Genomic DNA, 17937 nt, shown 5'->3' on the forward strand with positions numbered 1-17937 from the left:
GCAAATTGACTTTTTCTGTTATTTTGTCCTATTTGTTGTTTGCTTCACAATAAAAAAAAAAAACACACCTTCAAAGTTGTGGGCATGCTCTGTAAATTAAATGATGCACTTCCTCAAACAACCCATGTTAATTCCAGGTTGTGACAAAACACGAAAAATGCCAAGGGGGTGAATACTTTTGTAAAGCTGTGTGTGTGTGTGTGTGTCTGTGTGTGTGTGTGTGTGTGTGTGTGTGTGTGTGTGTGTGTGTGTGTGTGTGTGTGTATATATATACATACACACAACACTGACTACATCTGTCCAATCCAGTGTGCTCCTATCTTCTATTTGAACGAACAACACAGAGCCTCTCTTGCACTAAAATCCCAAGAACTACTGTCAGCTCTGCCTTAGTTCTTCCCTACTGGACTCCGGACCCCCCCAGTCTCTATAACATAGGGGTAGGAGTTCTGTAGTCTAGCAAGGATGAACTCAGGCAGGGCTTGGGATTTCAGGGCTGCTAGAGCAGCATTGTCAGCTCAGTCCACAAAATTAGAAGCTCACTGCATTTCTGGCAGATCAACTCTTTATTTCTGTACTTGTGCAGGTATTTTTTGTTTTTTTTTGTTTAGACATTCACTTTATGTCTAAGTCCTACATCCAGTCTGTTTTATATAATAGTAACAGTGTTCTGAGGCTGGCTGTAAAAAACCTGAAAAAAGGAGATGAGTCACCTGTTCAACTTTACTTTATTCTTTGGATTTCTCCCTGTCACTTCAACAGAGACAAAGCATGGTGTCTCTGCCATTCCCTACCCTTATTCCTGTTCAGTTCTAAATGATAGGTGCACTTATACAATAAATATTCCTTGGCAATAGAGATTTTAGCAGATCCATCTGCATGTGTTACAGTATCCTCTCATAAAACAGGAGGTAGGCCTGTGAGGTCAGCACTTTGTTTACTGGTACAGCTTGTACATGGCTGTCGCTGATGTGGAACCAATGACCCTTTGTAGGCTCTGCAATCGGCACTGAAAATAAGTAAAAGATAAAATTAATGCTCACATCTGTTTATTATTGGGTTTACCTTCTGAACCACCCATAATATTATCTTACCTTCAGGAAGTACTCCCCGAAGTACAAGGTCGCACAGGTGAGGGTTTGGGATTCGCGATTTTACATAAGCAGTGTAGTGTCCAGATCGCATGGTCCCGCTGTGTTCAATCACTCCATACAAGGTATACAGAAGTCTGTCCTCTCCATCAGAGATATTCTGGACGGGGAGAAAGAACATTCTGTGTTCGGATGCTTTCATTCTATCATATCAGCAATTTTAAACAGCCAATTGTATTTTCTTGTCCATCGAGGGACATGGGAAGTCCTAAACTTTTGGTTATATTGCCACCTACAGGAATGGCAAACAACTGATGGCCCGGCCCAGGATAACACCTCCTACTACCAGAATCTGCTTTGCTAGTGTCCTAGAAGGGTGGACGTCTTTTTTCCAGCTCACCTATTTTTTTTGCTGGCACTTTTTTAGTCTTTTGCTGGCACTGTTTCTTCAAACAAGACTCTTCTCTATGTTCCTGCTGGAGTTTTATTTCCAATTGCAGCTATCCGATACAGTACTGCAGTAGTCCTCTGTCTGGCTTCTGGAATACTGCATCTGGACTCTGTGGCAATAGGTGGCCCAAAGGGGCACAGCCATTTCCTGCCATGACAAAAGGATCTGTCATTGATCCCGCGCTCATTAATGGCACACATTCTAGCTAATTAAAAATTCTAAAATATGGCTATAACGGCTTTGAATAGAAGTACCATATCTGACCAGTACAAAGCCACCCATTTCCACTGTAAGGCCTCATTCAGACTAGCAGTTGGAGGGCAGCAAAAATGTGCAGTTGAGCTGTGTTTTTGCCACCTACTAATCGCCCTCCCTTAAAGTGGTTCTGAAGGCAGAAGGTTGGTTACCTAATGGATTCTATGCATTACAATAAAAAAAAACTTCTGTGTGCAGCAGCCCCTCTAATACCTGAACCCCTTTACGATCCAGCAATGTGCACTAGAGCCTCAGCTCTCTAGGGGATCTCCCTCCTCCACGATCCAGCAATGTGCACAAGAGCCTAAGCTCTCTAGGGGGATCTCCTAGGGGATTGGTTGAGACAGCAGCAGGCGCCATTGGCTCCCATTGTGGTCAATCACAGCCAGTGAGCCAATGAGGAGAGAGAGGGAGCCGAGGCTGTGTGATGGAATGGACACACAGAGCAGCGGCTCGGAAGCTGCTTGCTTCGGGGGCACTCGGCAGGTGGGAGGGGCCAGGAGCACCGGCAGGGGACCCGAGAAGAAGAGGACTGGAGCTGCTCTGTGCAAAATCACTACACAGAGCAGGTAAGTATGACGTTATTTTTTTAAACCGTGGGCGTGATGCTTCACTTTACGGCCGCAGCAGAGTTGACCCAACATGTGTCTTCACATGCAAATCAATAGGGAGGCACCCCAAAAGCCCTGCAATGCACGCGATGCAATTGTCTGCACAAATGGGATTAAAATAGGTGGTGAGGAGGTGTGGCACTTCTAAATCTACCCTGATAGTGGTGGTATTAGAAGAAACATTGGGTGACACCTATATTGTGGCAATTGCTACTGACCTTGCATTTTACTGTACTGAAGGGAGCCAGGTCAATGACTTCTGAGAACTTGATGTGTTTGTTAATCTTGTGAAGATTGAAACCGTTCTGGGGATTGAAAGAAAGAAAGCTTACCACTTGAGTTAATTTTAAAGCAAATAAAAATCAGACAGTTCAATGGTCTAAACCCGACAAGGTTATTGATGCTGGGTCATGTTAATACCATAATACACCCCTATTAAAGCTAAACTCCAGGAAAGCAGCTAAATCAATAATTAAAATAAATATAAGAGCATGTCTGACCTACAAAGGGTCTGTAATATTGTTCAGGCAGTATATTCATCCAGGAACCCCTATCATCCAGAAAGGTCAGGCCTAAACTGTTCTGCACTGCAACCCTGCTGACTGGACAGTGAAGGAAGACAGTGATGAGTCTTCATTGTGCACCCAACTCTTGTAAGCATGCACACAGTATTAGAGCTCAGTGACAGAATTATGTGACAGTGATTAGAATGCATTAAGGTGAAAAAAACACGAGGGTTTACAACCCTTTCAATTTCCTTTTCAAAGTGAACCCCTGAGCACGAAAATATGGAAGCGGCCACTGTCACATTATTTAAAGGTGCAGACTCCAGGGGTGTCAACTTGCTGCTGGTTTACTACCTAGTTAGTCAGTGACCTAGAAAAACTATGCCACTCACATAGTGGTGAAGCAGGATGAGGATGATGACAGCAGCATGAATATTTATATCTGAACATTATAGGTTTTCATCTTAATGCAAAGAGAAAATAATAATGCAACTTTCTCCCTTTCTTTTATCAGCCTAATACTGCTAACTTGGTTAGCTGAAAACACTAAATAAATGCATCTGATACGCTCCCCCTGGGTACTACAGGCAGGTACCTACAGTGCCTGAATGGCGAGCAAAGCTAACTCAAGAATCCACTTACAGGTGCAAGAAAAGTAAAATGTTCATAGTTTGTGCCAGTTTATCACAGACATCTGCATTGCAGTCCTCTAATGGGGCCACCACAGAAAACATACCTGCTGAAATCTCTTTAAATGGAGGGTCAGGATAGGGGGTGGAGCTGAGACCAACATTTGTTTCTTGGCGTTAGTGTAAACAAACTTCTTCTCTATGGAGAAAAGACAGAAAATTCTGTGAATTCCACAACTATGAGCACCTACAGCTGCACAATTCATGCTGAAGCTGATATAAAGGTTCTCTATCTAATTTAAATATTTCAGTAAAAAAGGTCACAATGGTGGGCTGGTCTCACATCTCACAAAATAAACTTTCAGGGATCCCCCACTGTAGTGGCCATAAGCAGATAGATGGACTTTTAGTGGTGACACTTGGTCCAGTGACTACTGTCTAAGATGGTATTTCTTCACTTCATTTCTGTTGTGGCTACAGGTCAGGATATCCCCAATGGAATACAAATGGCACAAAAAACTGGAGTTAAAGTGGTTGTAACCCTAAAAAAAAAAAAGTTCCTGTTCCTTTAAAAGCATGTTAAACCACATAGTGCTTCTGCGGTGTCATTTGTCCCTTTCTATGTTGTAATATACCTGGTTGATCCTGCCTGTTCCTGTGTTCCCTTTAGTGTGCTGACCACGATAATCATGGCTGCTGATCCATGATATCGTGGTCAAGTTATGTGCCTCTGTTATCCCGCTGCGCTACTCTCCCCATCCCTCTCTGTCAGCTCAGGAGTCTAAGTAGTGAGCTGTCTTCTCCCCTCCTGACGCTTTTTAGTCTGTAATAAGTTAATTTCAATTCCTGCCAGTCCCTCTACAATAACAAGATGTACTACACAGTGTGTTTTTTTTTTTTAATTGGGCAGCTAAATGCCTTTGTTTACATCACAGAAGTGCGGTCACGTGACTGCCCAGCTGATGTCAGAGGGGAAACTCAGCCCCTCCCACTGTAGTCTGTAGATCGGGGAAGGAGAGCGGTCACGTGACCGCACATCGGCGATATGAAAAAAGTATTTAACTGCCGTATTAAGGAGCAAGGGGTGGTGGGGGGCAAGGGAGCATTTGCTGAAGCTGACCCCATGATGTACCCACCAATTGATTAATGGACTATCTCGGTACTGATAGAAGACACTATACATTATTATGTATAAAAATATAGTTTTTTGCAAGTAAAAAGACGTGCAGTTGACATAATAGAATAAAACAACAGATACTAAGGGTGTCACCCAAGGAGTATCTGTAAATGCAAATTATAGATTGGTCAAGGTCTCTACTAGTTAGTTAGTAGAGACCTTGACCAATCTATAATTTGCATTTACAGATACCCCTTGGGTGACACCCTTAGTATCTGTTGTTTTATTGTATAATGTCAACTGTACGTCTTTTTACTTGCAAAAAACTATATTTTTTTTACATAATAATGTATAGTGTCTTCTATCAGTACCGAGATAGTCCATTAATCAATTGATGGGTACATCATAGGGTCAGCTTCAGCACTGCTCCCTTGCCCCCCACCACCCCTTGCTCCTATATACAAATCTGGATGATGGTACGTTCTTATTATTTATTATGTTTCCTCATCAGAGGCTATACTCTAAACTTTTTTCAACTGCCGTATTAGAAACAAAAACAAAAAAAAAAACACATTTTTTAAAGATGCACTCTGGGCACGACACAAAAGGTGTGGAGGAGGACCTCAGCAAGGGTTAATTGCCAGATTATGAATACGCTGAATTACTTGCCCTATTCTGCACTCTATACCTGGAACGCTCCTCTCTGTCAGATGTTCTTGGGATGCGTTTGGGCCCTTGACATCCTCACATACAATGCAGGACCATTGTCCTGAACTGTACATGATGACAATGAAGATCTGCGACCAGTCAGGTAGAGAAGGGACACAGTTTGGGGTGACTGGTCATGCAGCACAATGGAAAAGTAAGCAAAGTATTTCACCTTATTTCAATCCCCCAAGATTCACCCAGGGAGGGACCCAGTGCAAATGTAGCTTTAAAGGGAAACTGTCATAGAAATCTGAAAGACAAGCCAAATTCCATCCTATGTAGTTTGCCCATGGACTACATTAACAAAAGAAACTGCTCATAGCTGCAGCCCGTAGCACAGCCTACATAAAATCTTACAGGCTCAAGCACCTCATTTTAACCTCTACTAAAAATCCTAACACCAGATGTGTGGAATATAGGCACTTTCAGCATTCCCTACCTTTATTGTGGTGTTTTATTGTCTTGGCCTGTCTCTGTGTACATGTATTACACAGCAGTTGGTTGTTCCCCACCAGGTCTTCCTTGCGGGTAAACTGATAGAGACAACTGAGGACTGACCACTCATCCAGCTGAAGCTCCTTCCGGTCTGCGAGGGTGCAAAAGGCAGTTCTGGGGTCCTCATTCACCACTTCATAGATCTGTGGGATGGGCACTTCCTCTATAATTTTAATCTCAATGTCATTAATTTCAAGATCTGAGGTCAGATTTAGCCTTTCTAGATCTGAACTCAAATTAAGCCGATTTAGGTTTTCTGTTAGCTGTTCATCCACTGAATCCTGTTCTGCCTCAGGACTCTCAGACCTCTCCTCTTGCACCTCATCACTATCTATGCTGGCCTGACTGACATCTCCGTTTTCCAGAACCACAGTCACTTTGTTGCTGGGTTGACCCTCACTTTCCAGACTAGGCTTAGACTTATGTGGGCTTCTCCGATTCAGATCATGACTATTTTCCTGTTCTTCTGTCACAGAATTATTTTGGTTTTCCAGAATTTTAGAGCTGGCCTGAGCATTATTTTCCATGTTCATTTGGCATACTTCTTTGTTTTCAATACGTCCTAGATCTTCCTCTTTCTTTTCCATATCTACCTCACTGGTTATACCAGAAGACAGTTCATTGGTTGAGGTCTCCTCTTGCTGCTCACAGTTATTATCCAGCGCATTGTTATTGTCAGGGATAAAGTCTTCATCCTCATTATTGCTCACATTCGGATCATTCAGCAGTAGGGTCTTATCATGTAACTTCTGCTGTCGCCGCTGAGTCTGTGGAATGGTAACAGATTTAAGTCAAAAGGAACTAATTGGAAGAGGAGTAGAACAAGAGAACATATCACAGAGTGCATAGCCAGTATTATTACGATCACTTCTAAAAGAAAAAAGGGGAAAAAAAACAAAACAATACTGCTACACTGATGTCTATTCACTTTTACCACTTTGCAGCTGTTGGGAGACTGCCCTTTAACAGTTTGTACCACCAAAGGTGTTACATGGTCTTCCAGGCCATGTGATCACTGCGGTTGGCTGTTACAGTGATTGGGAGCCTATCCCACCAGCTCCTGATGTGCTGTGGGAGCCAAGTGAGAATGCACGCAGCACAGAACGGCAGCACCCGCTGTGCACATATATGTTGCAGCTCGGCTTTAAAAAAAAAACAAAACACCATGCTGTTGCATATCTGCATACAACCAGCATTAAGGGGTTAAGGTATGGGTTGCCCATACTTCAGTTGCCTGTGATCCCTCGCCACTCCTTGCTCTCCTACAGCTAGCAAAAACAACTGGCACTTCCAGGTACAGTGCCTTGCAAAAGTATTCACCCCCCTTGGCTTTTTACCTATTTTGTTACATTACAGCCTTTAGTTCAATGTTTTTTTAATCTGAATTATATGTGATGGATCAGAACACAATAGTCTAAGTTGGTGAAGTAAAATTAGAAAAATAAATACATAAAACTATTTTTCAGAAATAAAAAAAATGATAATTGGCATGTGTGTATGTATTCACCCCCTTTGTTATGAAGCCCATAAAAAGCTCTGGTGCAACCAATTACCTTCAGAAGTCACATATTTAGTGAAAAGATGTCCACCTGTGTGCATTCGAAGTGTCACATGATCTGTCATTACATATACACACCTTTTTGACAGGCCCCAGTGGCTGCAACACCTAAGCAAGAGGCACCACTAACCAAACACTGCCATGAACAACAAGGAACTCTCCAAACAAGTAAGGGACAATGTTGTTGAGAAGTATAATTTATGGTTAGGTTGTAAAAAAATATCCAAATCTTTGATGATCCCTAGGAGCACCATCAAATCTATCATAACCAAATGGAAAGAACATGGCACAACAGAAAACCTGCCAAGAGATGGCCGCACACCAAAACTCATAGACCAAGGAAGGGGGGCATTAATCAGACAGGCAGCACAGAGACCTAAGGTAACCCTGGAGGAGCTGCAGAGTTACAAAGCAGAGACTGGAGTATCTGTACATAGGACGATAATAAGCTGTACGCTCCATAGAGTTGGGCTTTATGGCAGAGTGGCCAGAAGGAAGCCATTACTTTCAGCAAAAAAAAAAACAAAATGGCACGTTTTGAGTTTGCAAAAAGGCATGTGAGAGACTCCCAAAATATATGGAGGAAGGTGCTCTGGTCTGATGAGACTAAAATTTTACTTTTTGGCCATCAAAGGAAACGCTATTTCTGGCGCAAGCCCAACACATCACATCACCCAAAGAACACCATCCCCACAGTGAAACATGGTGGTGGCAGCATCATGCTGTGGGGATGTTTTTCAGCAGTCGGGACTGGGAAACTGGTCAGAGTTGAGGGAAAGATGGATGGTGCTAAATACAGGGATATTCTTGAGCAAAACCTGTACCACTCTGTGTGATTTGAGGCTAGGACGGAGGTTCACCTTCCAGCAGGACAATGACCCCAAACACACCGCTAAAGCAACACTTGAGTGGTTTACGGGGAAACATGTAAATGTGTTGGAATGGCCTAGTCAAAGCTCAGACCTCAATCCAATAGAAAATCTGTGGTCAGACTTAAAGATTGCTGTTCGCAAGTGCAAACCATCCATCTTGAAGGAGCTGGAGCAGTTTTGCAAGGAGGAATGGGCAAAAATCCCAATGGTAAGATGTGGCAAGCTCATAGAGACTTATCCAAAGTGACTTGAAGCTGTGATAGACGCAAAAGGTGACTCTACAAAAGTAGTGACTTTAGGGGGGTGAATAGTTATGCACATTGACTTTTTCTGTTATTTTGTCCTATTTGTTGTTTGCTTCACAATAAAAAAACATCTTCAAAGTTGTGTTCTATAAATTAAATGATGCAAATCCTCAAACAATCCATGTTAATTCCAGGTTGTGAGGCAACAAAACACGAAAAATGCCAGGGGGGTTTTGCAAGGCACTGTATGTGACCTGCTCCTCTGTAACCGTGCCTGGTCCTGCAGCCAATCGCTAAGACTGAAAAACTGTCATTGATCACCCAGGTCCTGGCCCAGCTGATTTCAGCGTTAGCTTTGATGGAGGAAGGTGACAATGCCTTTTTAGGTATTTTCTTTACCTGTTCAGCCAGTACCTGGGTCTATCAGTTACTTCAAGTGAATCTGTGGTTACATTAGGACCAACTACACCATCAGTAGAAAGAGAACCAATGTTTAAACCCATTAGACACATTCCTCTCTCTTTTACCCACAAGGTGGTATTCTTTGTAGGTATCACATCTGGAATACGAGTGTCTAAATTGTCGGGGGCTTATCCTACAAATAAGCCTTTCTGGTTTTGCACAGGCACAAGGTGGTGGTGCACAGTCATTCCTTGTTGCCTAAGGTAGGTTTGGTCTTTCACCTCAACCAGAACATTGTTCTTTGGAAGTCAGCTCCAGTTCACCAAAAGGATATTTACCTTGTCTGGATGTGGATAAGCTGCGAGAGTCTCTCTCTCTCAGCCACTGCTTCCCTTCAGGAAAACTGATTCCCTTTTGTAATCAGGGTTGTACCCTTAAGTTAACCCTAGGCGATTCAGGCAGACCATCATTCAACTGTAGAGTCTTAAAGTGGTTGTAAACCTCCAGTGCATGCACCATAAAAGCCATGTACCATAGTACTGTGTCCACATATATAAAGCAAATGTACTGTTACCTGTAATTTCTGTTTTCCAGTGCCTGTGTAAGCCCTTAAACAACTGAATAGTGGGCTTGTTTTCATGCTGGAGGTCGGGAGACAGTGTCGTGACCTCAGCAGACTCTCCTCCTTTCTCTACACTCCCCCCCAACGCCCCCCCCCCCCCCCAGTAAGCACAGTATCACGGTGTGCACCACAGTTCTTTTACAATGCTTTATGGTACCGTTCTGTGGTCTGCACTGCGCTCCATACTTGTTTTCCTCAGCCTCGCTGGTGCTTCTCAGGATCTCTGGGTTGACAGCAGGATAGCGAGATTCCCCCATTGGTTGGGCATGCCCACTCATGGGTATTGACCAATAAGAACTTGTGGAAGACACCACCTGACTTACACTTGGCCAATAAGGATATGGCAAGGAGCAGCCAATACAGGGAGAGCTGGAGGAGGGTGGGGCAGAGAACGGTTTGGAAAAGCTGTATACAAGCCTCCTTCTCTCATGTTCGTTCATGAGAGAATTTACATAGTCTGTCAGTTAAAGGAGCGGGGGTGTGGCAACACACATTTTTTTTAATGTGTCGCTCTGAAAACCTGCAAGAAAGCGGAGAGGAATAAATATTGTTGGATTCACCTTTCTTTGCAAGACTGGGGACAGATGACTTCTAATACAATACTGTACAGGATAAACTACTTAGTTCAAATTTAAATTTTTCAGGTTTACAACCACTTTAAGAATCAGGTTCCACTCCTTGCTATCAAGGCGCACTCTACTATTCAGTGAATACTTCTTGGGTTTTTCCGCATTAAGCAACAGTTTTCCTGATTTTCAAAGCTGCCACCTGCTTTTCTATTTACACTTTCTATCATATGGACATTGCGGTCTCATCTGATGCTATCTTGTTTTTGTCTTGGGCCTGTTGGAGTCTGCTGTGTTGCCCACCCCACAGTCGGACTGCTTTAGGATGCCCTGAAGGTGAAAGACTTCCATCGTCTCTTGGGCTACTTTCACACCGGGGCCGCCCAAGCATTAGCGATAAAGCGACACTCGTTTTAGCGGCACTTTTCAGATGATAGCGGGGTGCTTTTATACCCTGCTAGCGGCCGAAGAAGGGGTAAAAGCGCTCGTGTTGCTGCTCTTCAGAAGCGCTGCCTATTCATTTCAATGGGCAGAGTGTTTTGGGAGCACTGTATACAGCACTCCCAAACCGCCCCAAAGATGCTGCGTGCAGGACTTTTTCTAACGTCTCGCAAGCGCACCGCCCGGGTGTGAAAGAACTCTGCCTTTTACATTCGGGCAGCGTGGGAGGCAGTTTTCAGGCACTGTACAGGCGCGATTTCTAGAGCTAAAACGTCAGAAAACTGTCTGTGTGAAAGGAGTCTTAACAAGAAAGAAAATAGGATTCCTGTAATCATCGTAAAAAAAATATATATATTTTTGTCCAATGAGGGACATGGGTCCCAGTCCTCTGTGTTTATGTTCATACTCTTTGTACTTTGCTACAAAACTGAGGCATGCTGGTAGTAGAAAGGGTTAAGCTGGGCTGGCCTACCTTATTTGCCAGTGTTCTATCCTCCTTGTAGGCAATAGTATAGACGAAGGTGAAAAACTTTATATGTTCCTCAATGGAAAAAGATTTTGCTGTATTTTTTATGGAAACATTAGCAGCAAATATAGATTTTACCTATAAGACCACTTGCTGGTGACAATATCACAGCCTGTCCTTAAAATTATTTATTTCTGGGTGGACAGACTTTAGCCTACACAATGGCAAGGCAACATCATCAAGCAGAAACATGGCACTGTATATTTTTTTTGTTTTTCATTTTAGAATTTCACTTCAAGACAATCAATCATTTTCAGTAATGACTGACCTTGGCTTGTTTTTTGGCTTGTTTTTTTGCTTTCTTCTGAAGATGTTTACTTGGCCCCGAAGGCTGATCATTCCTATTTTTTACATAACTGTCATTATCGCTTTCTTCTTCATTCTTTTTTTCACAGACCGCTTTTGTTGATTTTGCAGTATTTTTCTTTGCAGGCTAAAATAAAAGCACAACAATACGTCACACAGACTTATGAGACAAGTTAGACATCCCCAGTCAATAATGGACAGACCGTTCTTTTTCTTTGAACAGATGGAAACTGTTGTATGAATAACGCCTTTCCACAAAAGGGCATTTTTTCCTTTTGTCAGGGAGGAGTGAAACTCAAAAAGTGAAGAAATGCTAATTGCGACTAAGCAGTACTATAATAAATGTACTTTTTGTCTTGAATTACTCCAGAAAAAGAGCACTTCCAGGCACTCCTGTGCCTAAAGTCTCATACCTGTGCAGCTACAGTGTGAGATCTAAGGCACTGCTGCCTCCGACTTCTAGTCTCAGGAGATTTGATTATGTTACTATTGTAGTGTTTTATCAAAATGTTTTCATGCTTTAACTATTTGCCAACTGGGCATTTTTCTTGCCCAGGCCAACTTTCAGCGCTGTTACACTTTGAATGACAATTGCGCGGTCATGCAAAACTATACTCAAACAACATTTTTAGCATTTATTTCACACAAATAGAGCTTTCTTTTTCATAGTTTGTTATAAAACAGGTAATTTTTCTCTTTCGCTGATAGGCTGCACTGACGGGCATTGATTGGTGACACTGATGAGGAGGCACTGGTGGATACAGATTGGCAGCATAGGTGGGCAATATTGGGACTGCACTGATCATCAGTGTTTATGTCCCTTTTACACAAGCCAGTTATCGGCTCTTTTCTCCTCTCCTCACGCTGTCAGCTTGAGGAAAGGAGTGCCGATAACCGGCTTCTGTTTACCCCCATAATCAGCTGTGATTGGACACAGCTGATCACGTGGTAAAGAGCCACCTATTGGCTCTTTACCTCATTCTGTGATAAGCAGCATGCAGAAAACACAGTGATCACAGAACACGGCACCAGCTCCCCGCAGCGGGCGCAATCACGTTAAACCATCATATGACGGCATCCCAGGACTGGACGACCGCGCTGTAGCTGTCATTCGGCTATAGCGCGGTCAGCAAGTCATTAAAGAATTTGTTTCCATGTGTAATGTTTAATTATGTATGTACAGTATGCATGTGGGGGAGCCATGTTTACTTGCTGCCTATGTATGCTGTTCTTCATACTTAGTAGGGCTTCATAGCGCGTCTACTGTTCTTCCTGTCTCAGACATACAACTATTCATTGTACACAGCAAAATCTTTGAGTGGCCTTTCTGCTTATAAATGTGTTCTCAGAAGTTGTTAAGCAAGGATAGTCACTGCACTAACACATATAATGACAAATTAACCTAAAATGTCTCTTCACGTTAAATAGAGATTCCTTATAAAAACTCTTTCATTTAAAAAAAAAAAGGGTACAGGCACTAAATGTGAATGGATAATAAAATAAAATGGTAATAGTTAAAATGCCTTCTTACCGAGTCATCCAGGACAGGAAGTGAAAGATCGAGAAAAGGCTCATGGACTAAAGAAACCTTAAAAGAGAAAAGCATAAAGAAACATAAATTACAGAAGAACTTGTGATAGAACATTCATAGAAAAACCCAAAGACGCTGTGCAGTCACTGCAGATCAGAGCAGCAGTCTGAGGATAGGAGCTCAGCACTAGGTCATCCCAGCGGAGTGTCTGCATGCTATCAGTTTGGATTCCAAGTAAAGACTTGTTTATCTACACCCCTTGTGCAGAGAGCCCTGTACAGAAAAGCTGCAGAGGATCATTCCACATGCATGTGCCCTGTAAAATGGGCCTTTTCTTAAAAGAGAAGTTCACCTTTTAAGAAAAAATAATAAATGCACTTTTTTTGCAGGTAAAGAAAAAAGTTAAACTTAATATCTTTAAAAAAAAAAAGAAAAGAAATAAGCCTGCAGCCTGTGCCCGCAATGATCCTGAAGACTCTCAGGGGAGGCAGCAGATGCTGCAACATAAATGGATAAAAGTAACATGTTCCAAAAGTGAACTTAGGTCGGCCATACACAATTCAAACTATTTATAGGCATGCTGAATGTACCAAGTTGATCGATCAATCAACTTGAGTACAACCAGCCTGCCGGATTTTCTTGCGATTATTGCTAGCGGCTGCTATAGCCACTAGCGATAATCACTGTCTTCTCCTGGCGGAGATGGCTGCCCTGCCCAGAGAAGTCAATGGCCTGACAGGAGGGTTTCCCGCATCAACACTGTCTGTGTTTATTGGGGAATTGCGCAAATTTCTTTCCATGTATGGTCAGCCTTATCCTTTAACCACATCCCGGCGCCGCACGCCGATTTACATCTGCAGAATGGCACGGGCAGGCAAAAGGGTGTACCCGTACGTCCCTTTGAAATTCCCGCCTAGCGGGCACGCACACGCCCACTGCGGGAGCATGCTAATGGGTCCCGCAAACTCAATGTTCACCGGCGGCCCGCAATTGTGTTGAGGAGAGGCAGAACGGGGAGATGCCTATGTAAACAAGGCATTTTCCTGTTCTGCCTAGCAACATGACAGGGATCTACTGCTCCCTGTGATCGAGAATAGTGATCTCTGTCATGTTGTAACCCCTTGATTGCCCCCTAGTGTTTAACCCCTTCCTTGCCAGTGACATTTATACAGTGATCAGTGGCTATTTTTAGCTCTGATCGCTGTATAAATGTCAATGGTCCCAAAATAGTGTCAAAAGTGTCCGACCTGTCTGATAAAAATCGCAGATAGCCATCATTACTAGTAAAAAAAAAATAAAAAAAAAAATAATAATAATAAAAATGCCATAAATCTATCCCCTGTTTTGTAGACGCTATAACTTTTGTGCATACCAATCAATATACACTTATTGCAATTTTTTTTAACCAAAAATATGTAGAAGAATACATAATCGGCCTAAATTTGTTTTTTATATATTTTTTGGGGATACTGATTATAGCAAAAAGTAAAAAAAATTGCTTATTTTCAAAATTGTCACTCTTTTTCTGTTTATAGTGCAAAAAAATAAAAACCGCAGAGGTGATGAAATACCACCAAAAGAAAGCTCTATTTGTGGGAAAAAAGAACGTCAATTTTGTTTTGGTACAGCGTCGCACAACCGCGCAATTGTCTGCTAAAGCGTCGCAGCGCCAAATCAAAAAATGCTCTGGTCAGGAAAGGGATAAATCCTTCCAGGGCTGAAGTGGTTAAATAGAAGGCAGCTCTGCTTGTTTAGCATCAACACAGCAAAGCAGGTAATAGGAACGCATTAAAAGCCCATTTTACCCTTATTAGTCAGTATTGAGAAGTGCAGGGTCTTCTTTACAAGAAACTGTCAGCCATTTAAAGTGTATTTTAAACCACTGCGGATAGATAGACTTATATTGCACAATAAACCCTGTATGTCTCTTCTGCAATAAAAGCCATTGGCTCCCGCTGCTGTCAATTAAATCCAGTGACACAGGAGCGGGGGAGGGGGGGGGCAGGTTCAGAGTCCCACTGTCTGTGTCAATGGACGCAGCAGCAGGACTTGAGAGCGTGCCCACAAGGGTGCCCCCCAGGGAAAGCGGCTCTCCATGGGGGCACCCGATGAAGGGGAGAAGCCAGGAGCGCTGGCAGGGCACCCCAGAAGAGGAAGATCAGGGCTGCTCTGTGCAAAACCCTTTGCACAGAGCAGGTAAGTATGACATGTCTGATATTTTTATTTAAAAAAATTCACTAAACCCACATAATAAAAAAAACTATCAATAAATGGTGTATTAAATGCTGGTCATACTTACTCAGTCACTATGAGATTTGTTTTCTGTATTCTGCAAAAAACCTGGTTGATCTTACTGCTCTTTATCTCCACCTTCTGTCTATGTCCCCAATTCAGCTCGGGATTTTGCAGAGTAGTGTTGGAAACTCTGCACATGCTCACTTTTCAGTGAGCTTCTATGCTGAGCATGTCCCCCCCTATCACATCTGAGCAGCCCATGTGACTACAGAATCACAAATGAGGGCGTATACACAGTTGTAAATGACATCCCACTCCCTCCCTCCTCCATGCCCACCAACCAGCGAAACACAATGGGGGCAGGATATTATATGTAGATTAATAGAGGAGTCAACTCCCTCTTATTCTAAGCCATAGGCTGTAGGGGTGTGACACTGCCTGTGACTGGCAGAAATCTGCCCACACCATGTTATAGCCAAAAAATAATAAAGATTTGATTTCAAATATATATTTGTAAAACAATTTAAAACAGTTTTTTTTTCCCAAGATATTTTATTAAATTTTTGCAGGTATACAGTAATCAAAACAGTATTGTACAATACATAGTCATCAGACAAAACCAGGTAGACAAGAACATTGAGAAAAACAGTGGTATCTATGTAGGTCGATAATTTGTCTTTGCTGTGAGGAGTATCTGTGGTTTAAACAATTTAATCAAGGTTTGTATGTATCTCTGTAAAACAGTTTATTAATATTAATTATTTATTTTTACTTTGTATTCCCAAGGTCGTTTTTTTTATTTTTAACATGTGACCAGCAACAGAGGACTAGAGGCGAAACCTTTTTATTTTTATTAAGATAATTACAGTGCCATCATCTATATACAGAAATAGAAGGGACAACGTAAATTAAACAGTGTGTTTTAGTATTACATTAAGTTCTTAGTAACAAAAAGGAAAATATATTCAGACAGGAAGGGTTTTGGCTATTAAAAGCAATGGCATGGGCCTGCTCCTATACAGGACTTATATAATGCTAAGGTAAATTACAATTTTCCTTAAAAGTGGAACTTTATGCAAATAATGAAAAATTGGCGACCATGCGTGGGAGTGACATCATATTGGTAACATGTTCCCAATGCAGCCGCTGCCCCCATACCCCTGTGGCAGCAGTATGGGAAGGAGCTCCGCCCACACGGCCGCGTCATTCATTCACACAGCTCTGTGTGCGAATGAACTACAAGCCCTGACATCCTTTGCGGTTGTCAGCTTGTAGTTCTTAATGAACTACCATGGTGTTGTGGAGCGCCGTGGTAGTTCATTGATTTCTTCCTGTCAGTGCATCTGCCTGCCCGTAGGGGATGTATAGGTACAAAGATATACTGACAGATCTGAAGGACACCTGCATGGCACCAATGCTTTACAGACCCCAAAAAGAAAAAATAAATAAATAAAATGCACATTTTTTTACCAGCAAAAAAATTTGCATTTATTATTTTTTTTCTAAAAGGTGAACTTATCCTTTAAAAGGTAGGGGTCTCAAACTGGAGGCCCTCCAGCTGTTGCGAAACTACAAGTCCCATCATGCCTCTGCCTGAGGGAGTCAAGCTTGCAACTGTCAGCCTTGCAATGCCTCATGGGAATTGTAGTTTCACAACAGCTGGAGGGACACCAGTTTGAGATCCAAAGCTTTAAAGGAGATCTTTGCAGCAAAATCTATATGGCAAACACAGTTTAAAAGGAGAAAAGTGAACATACCGTGTGACAGGTCTCACACATTATTGTGCTTGTCAGCTCTCCTCCAAATAAGCGGTCAACAAAGTTGGGGATAGCTCTTCTTTTTTCACAGTCTAATAAAAAGAAGAGAATTAATGTCACACGATTTATGTTTTTCCATCAATATTATATTGTAAATATCCTCCAGAAAAACTAGAAGCAAAAATATGAGCAAAGCTTCCATTTCAGATAATGTTAAAATATAACTAAGGGTAAAACTTTTTATTTTAGGTTTGGAGTGCAGAGGGATTAGAACCCCTGTCAGTTTTTATTGCTGTCTGTGCACCCATTAGGGAGATTCCCCCTCTCTATTTGCCCTGTTTACCATTATCATTGAAAATGAAAGTAAAAAGAAAATCCCAAATTTTGTCTTCTCCCCAAAAAAGCAATAAAGGGGAAATCTTCCAATAGGGACACTAGTTTTGGTGACCTGCTGGTCCCCAAGAAATGCCCTTGATTTGCAGGGATTTCCTCTCACTTCTTGTTTGGCTATGGAACAGGAAGTAAAAGCGAAATCTCTGCAAAGGGACACAGATGGTTTTAAAAAAAAAACAATCTTACAGGGGTTACAGCCCTCCCTCACTCTATCCAAAATGAAAAAACGTTTGCCTGTAGTTCTAGTTTAAACGGTTAGCCCACCCAAAATGTTTATTCAAATTTTGGTAGATGCTGCAGAGAGAAACCACCTGGCTATCTCTTCCATCTCTCTGAAATTCTGTTGGTGAGATCTCTGTGCCGAGTTCCCCGGGCTGCACACCTGCTGTGGACTTTGAGCAGCTCTGCTGTCCCTGCTGAATTTATTATTTGTTTTACATGATGGGGAATACAAGAGGTGCTGGAGCATGAAAAGGTGGATGGAAACACCCAAACAGGGCAAGAAAAGAGTCAGGAATTATAACAAGGAGAGCTCACTACTGGAACATCCAAAACAAATAGATCAGTAACTGACCTAACCCACCAGGAACCACATACATGGACCTACTGACCCCCATTGG

At 42.3% G+C, this 17937-nt stretch overlaps 1 protein-coding gene across 1 annotated transcript in view; it reads right to left on the reverse strand.

Moving 5' to 3' along the window:
- Positions 1-712: 712 nt before the first annotated feature.
- The window catches only part of USP16 (ubiquitin specific peptidase 16), a 53208-nt gene continuing 35983 nt past the window's right edge, over positions 713-17937 (reverse strand). Inside the window, exons 11-18 of the mRNA XM_073617091.1 lie at positions 16925-17016; positions 12933-12989; positions 11364-11528; positions 5808-6630; positions 3651-3742; positions 2627-2713; positions 1095-1251; positions 713-1009 (exon numbers count right to left, since the gene is read on the reverse strand). Coding sequence (XP_073473192.1) covers positions 885-1009; positions 1095-1251; positions 2627-2713; positions 3651-3742; positions 5808-6630; positions 11364-11528; positions 12933-12989; positions 16925-17016 — 1598 coding nt within the window. The 3' untranslated portion in view covers positions 713-884. The remainder of the gene's footprint in view (positions 1010-1094; positions 1252-2626; positions 2714-3650; positions 3743-5807; positions 6631-11363; positions 11529-12932; positions 12990-16924; positions 17017-17937) is intronic.

The sequence above is a fragment of the Aquarana catesbeiana genome, linkage group LG02, assembly GCF_042186555.1.
Source record: "Aquarana catesbeiana isolate 2022-GZ linkage group LG02, ASM4218655v1, whole genome shotgun sequence".
Lineage (NCBI taxonomy): Eukaryota > Metazoa > Chordata > Amphibia > Anura > Ranidae > Aquarana > Aquarana catesbeiana.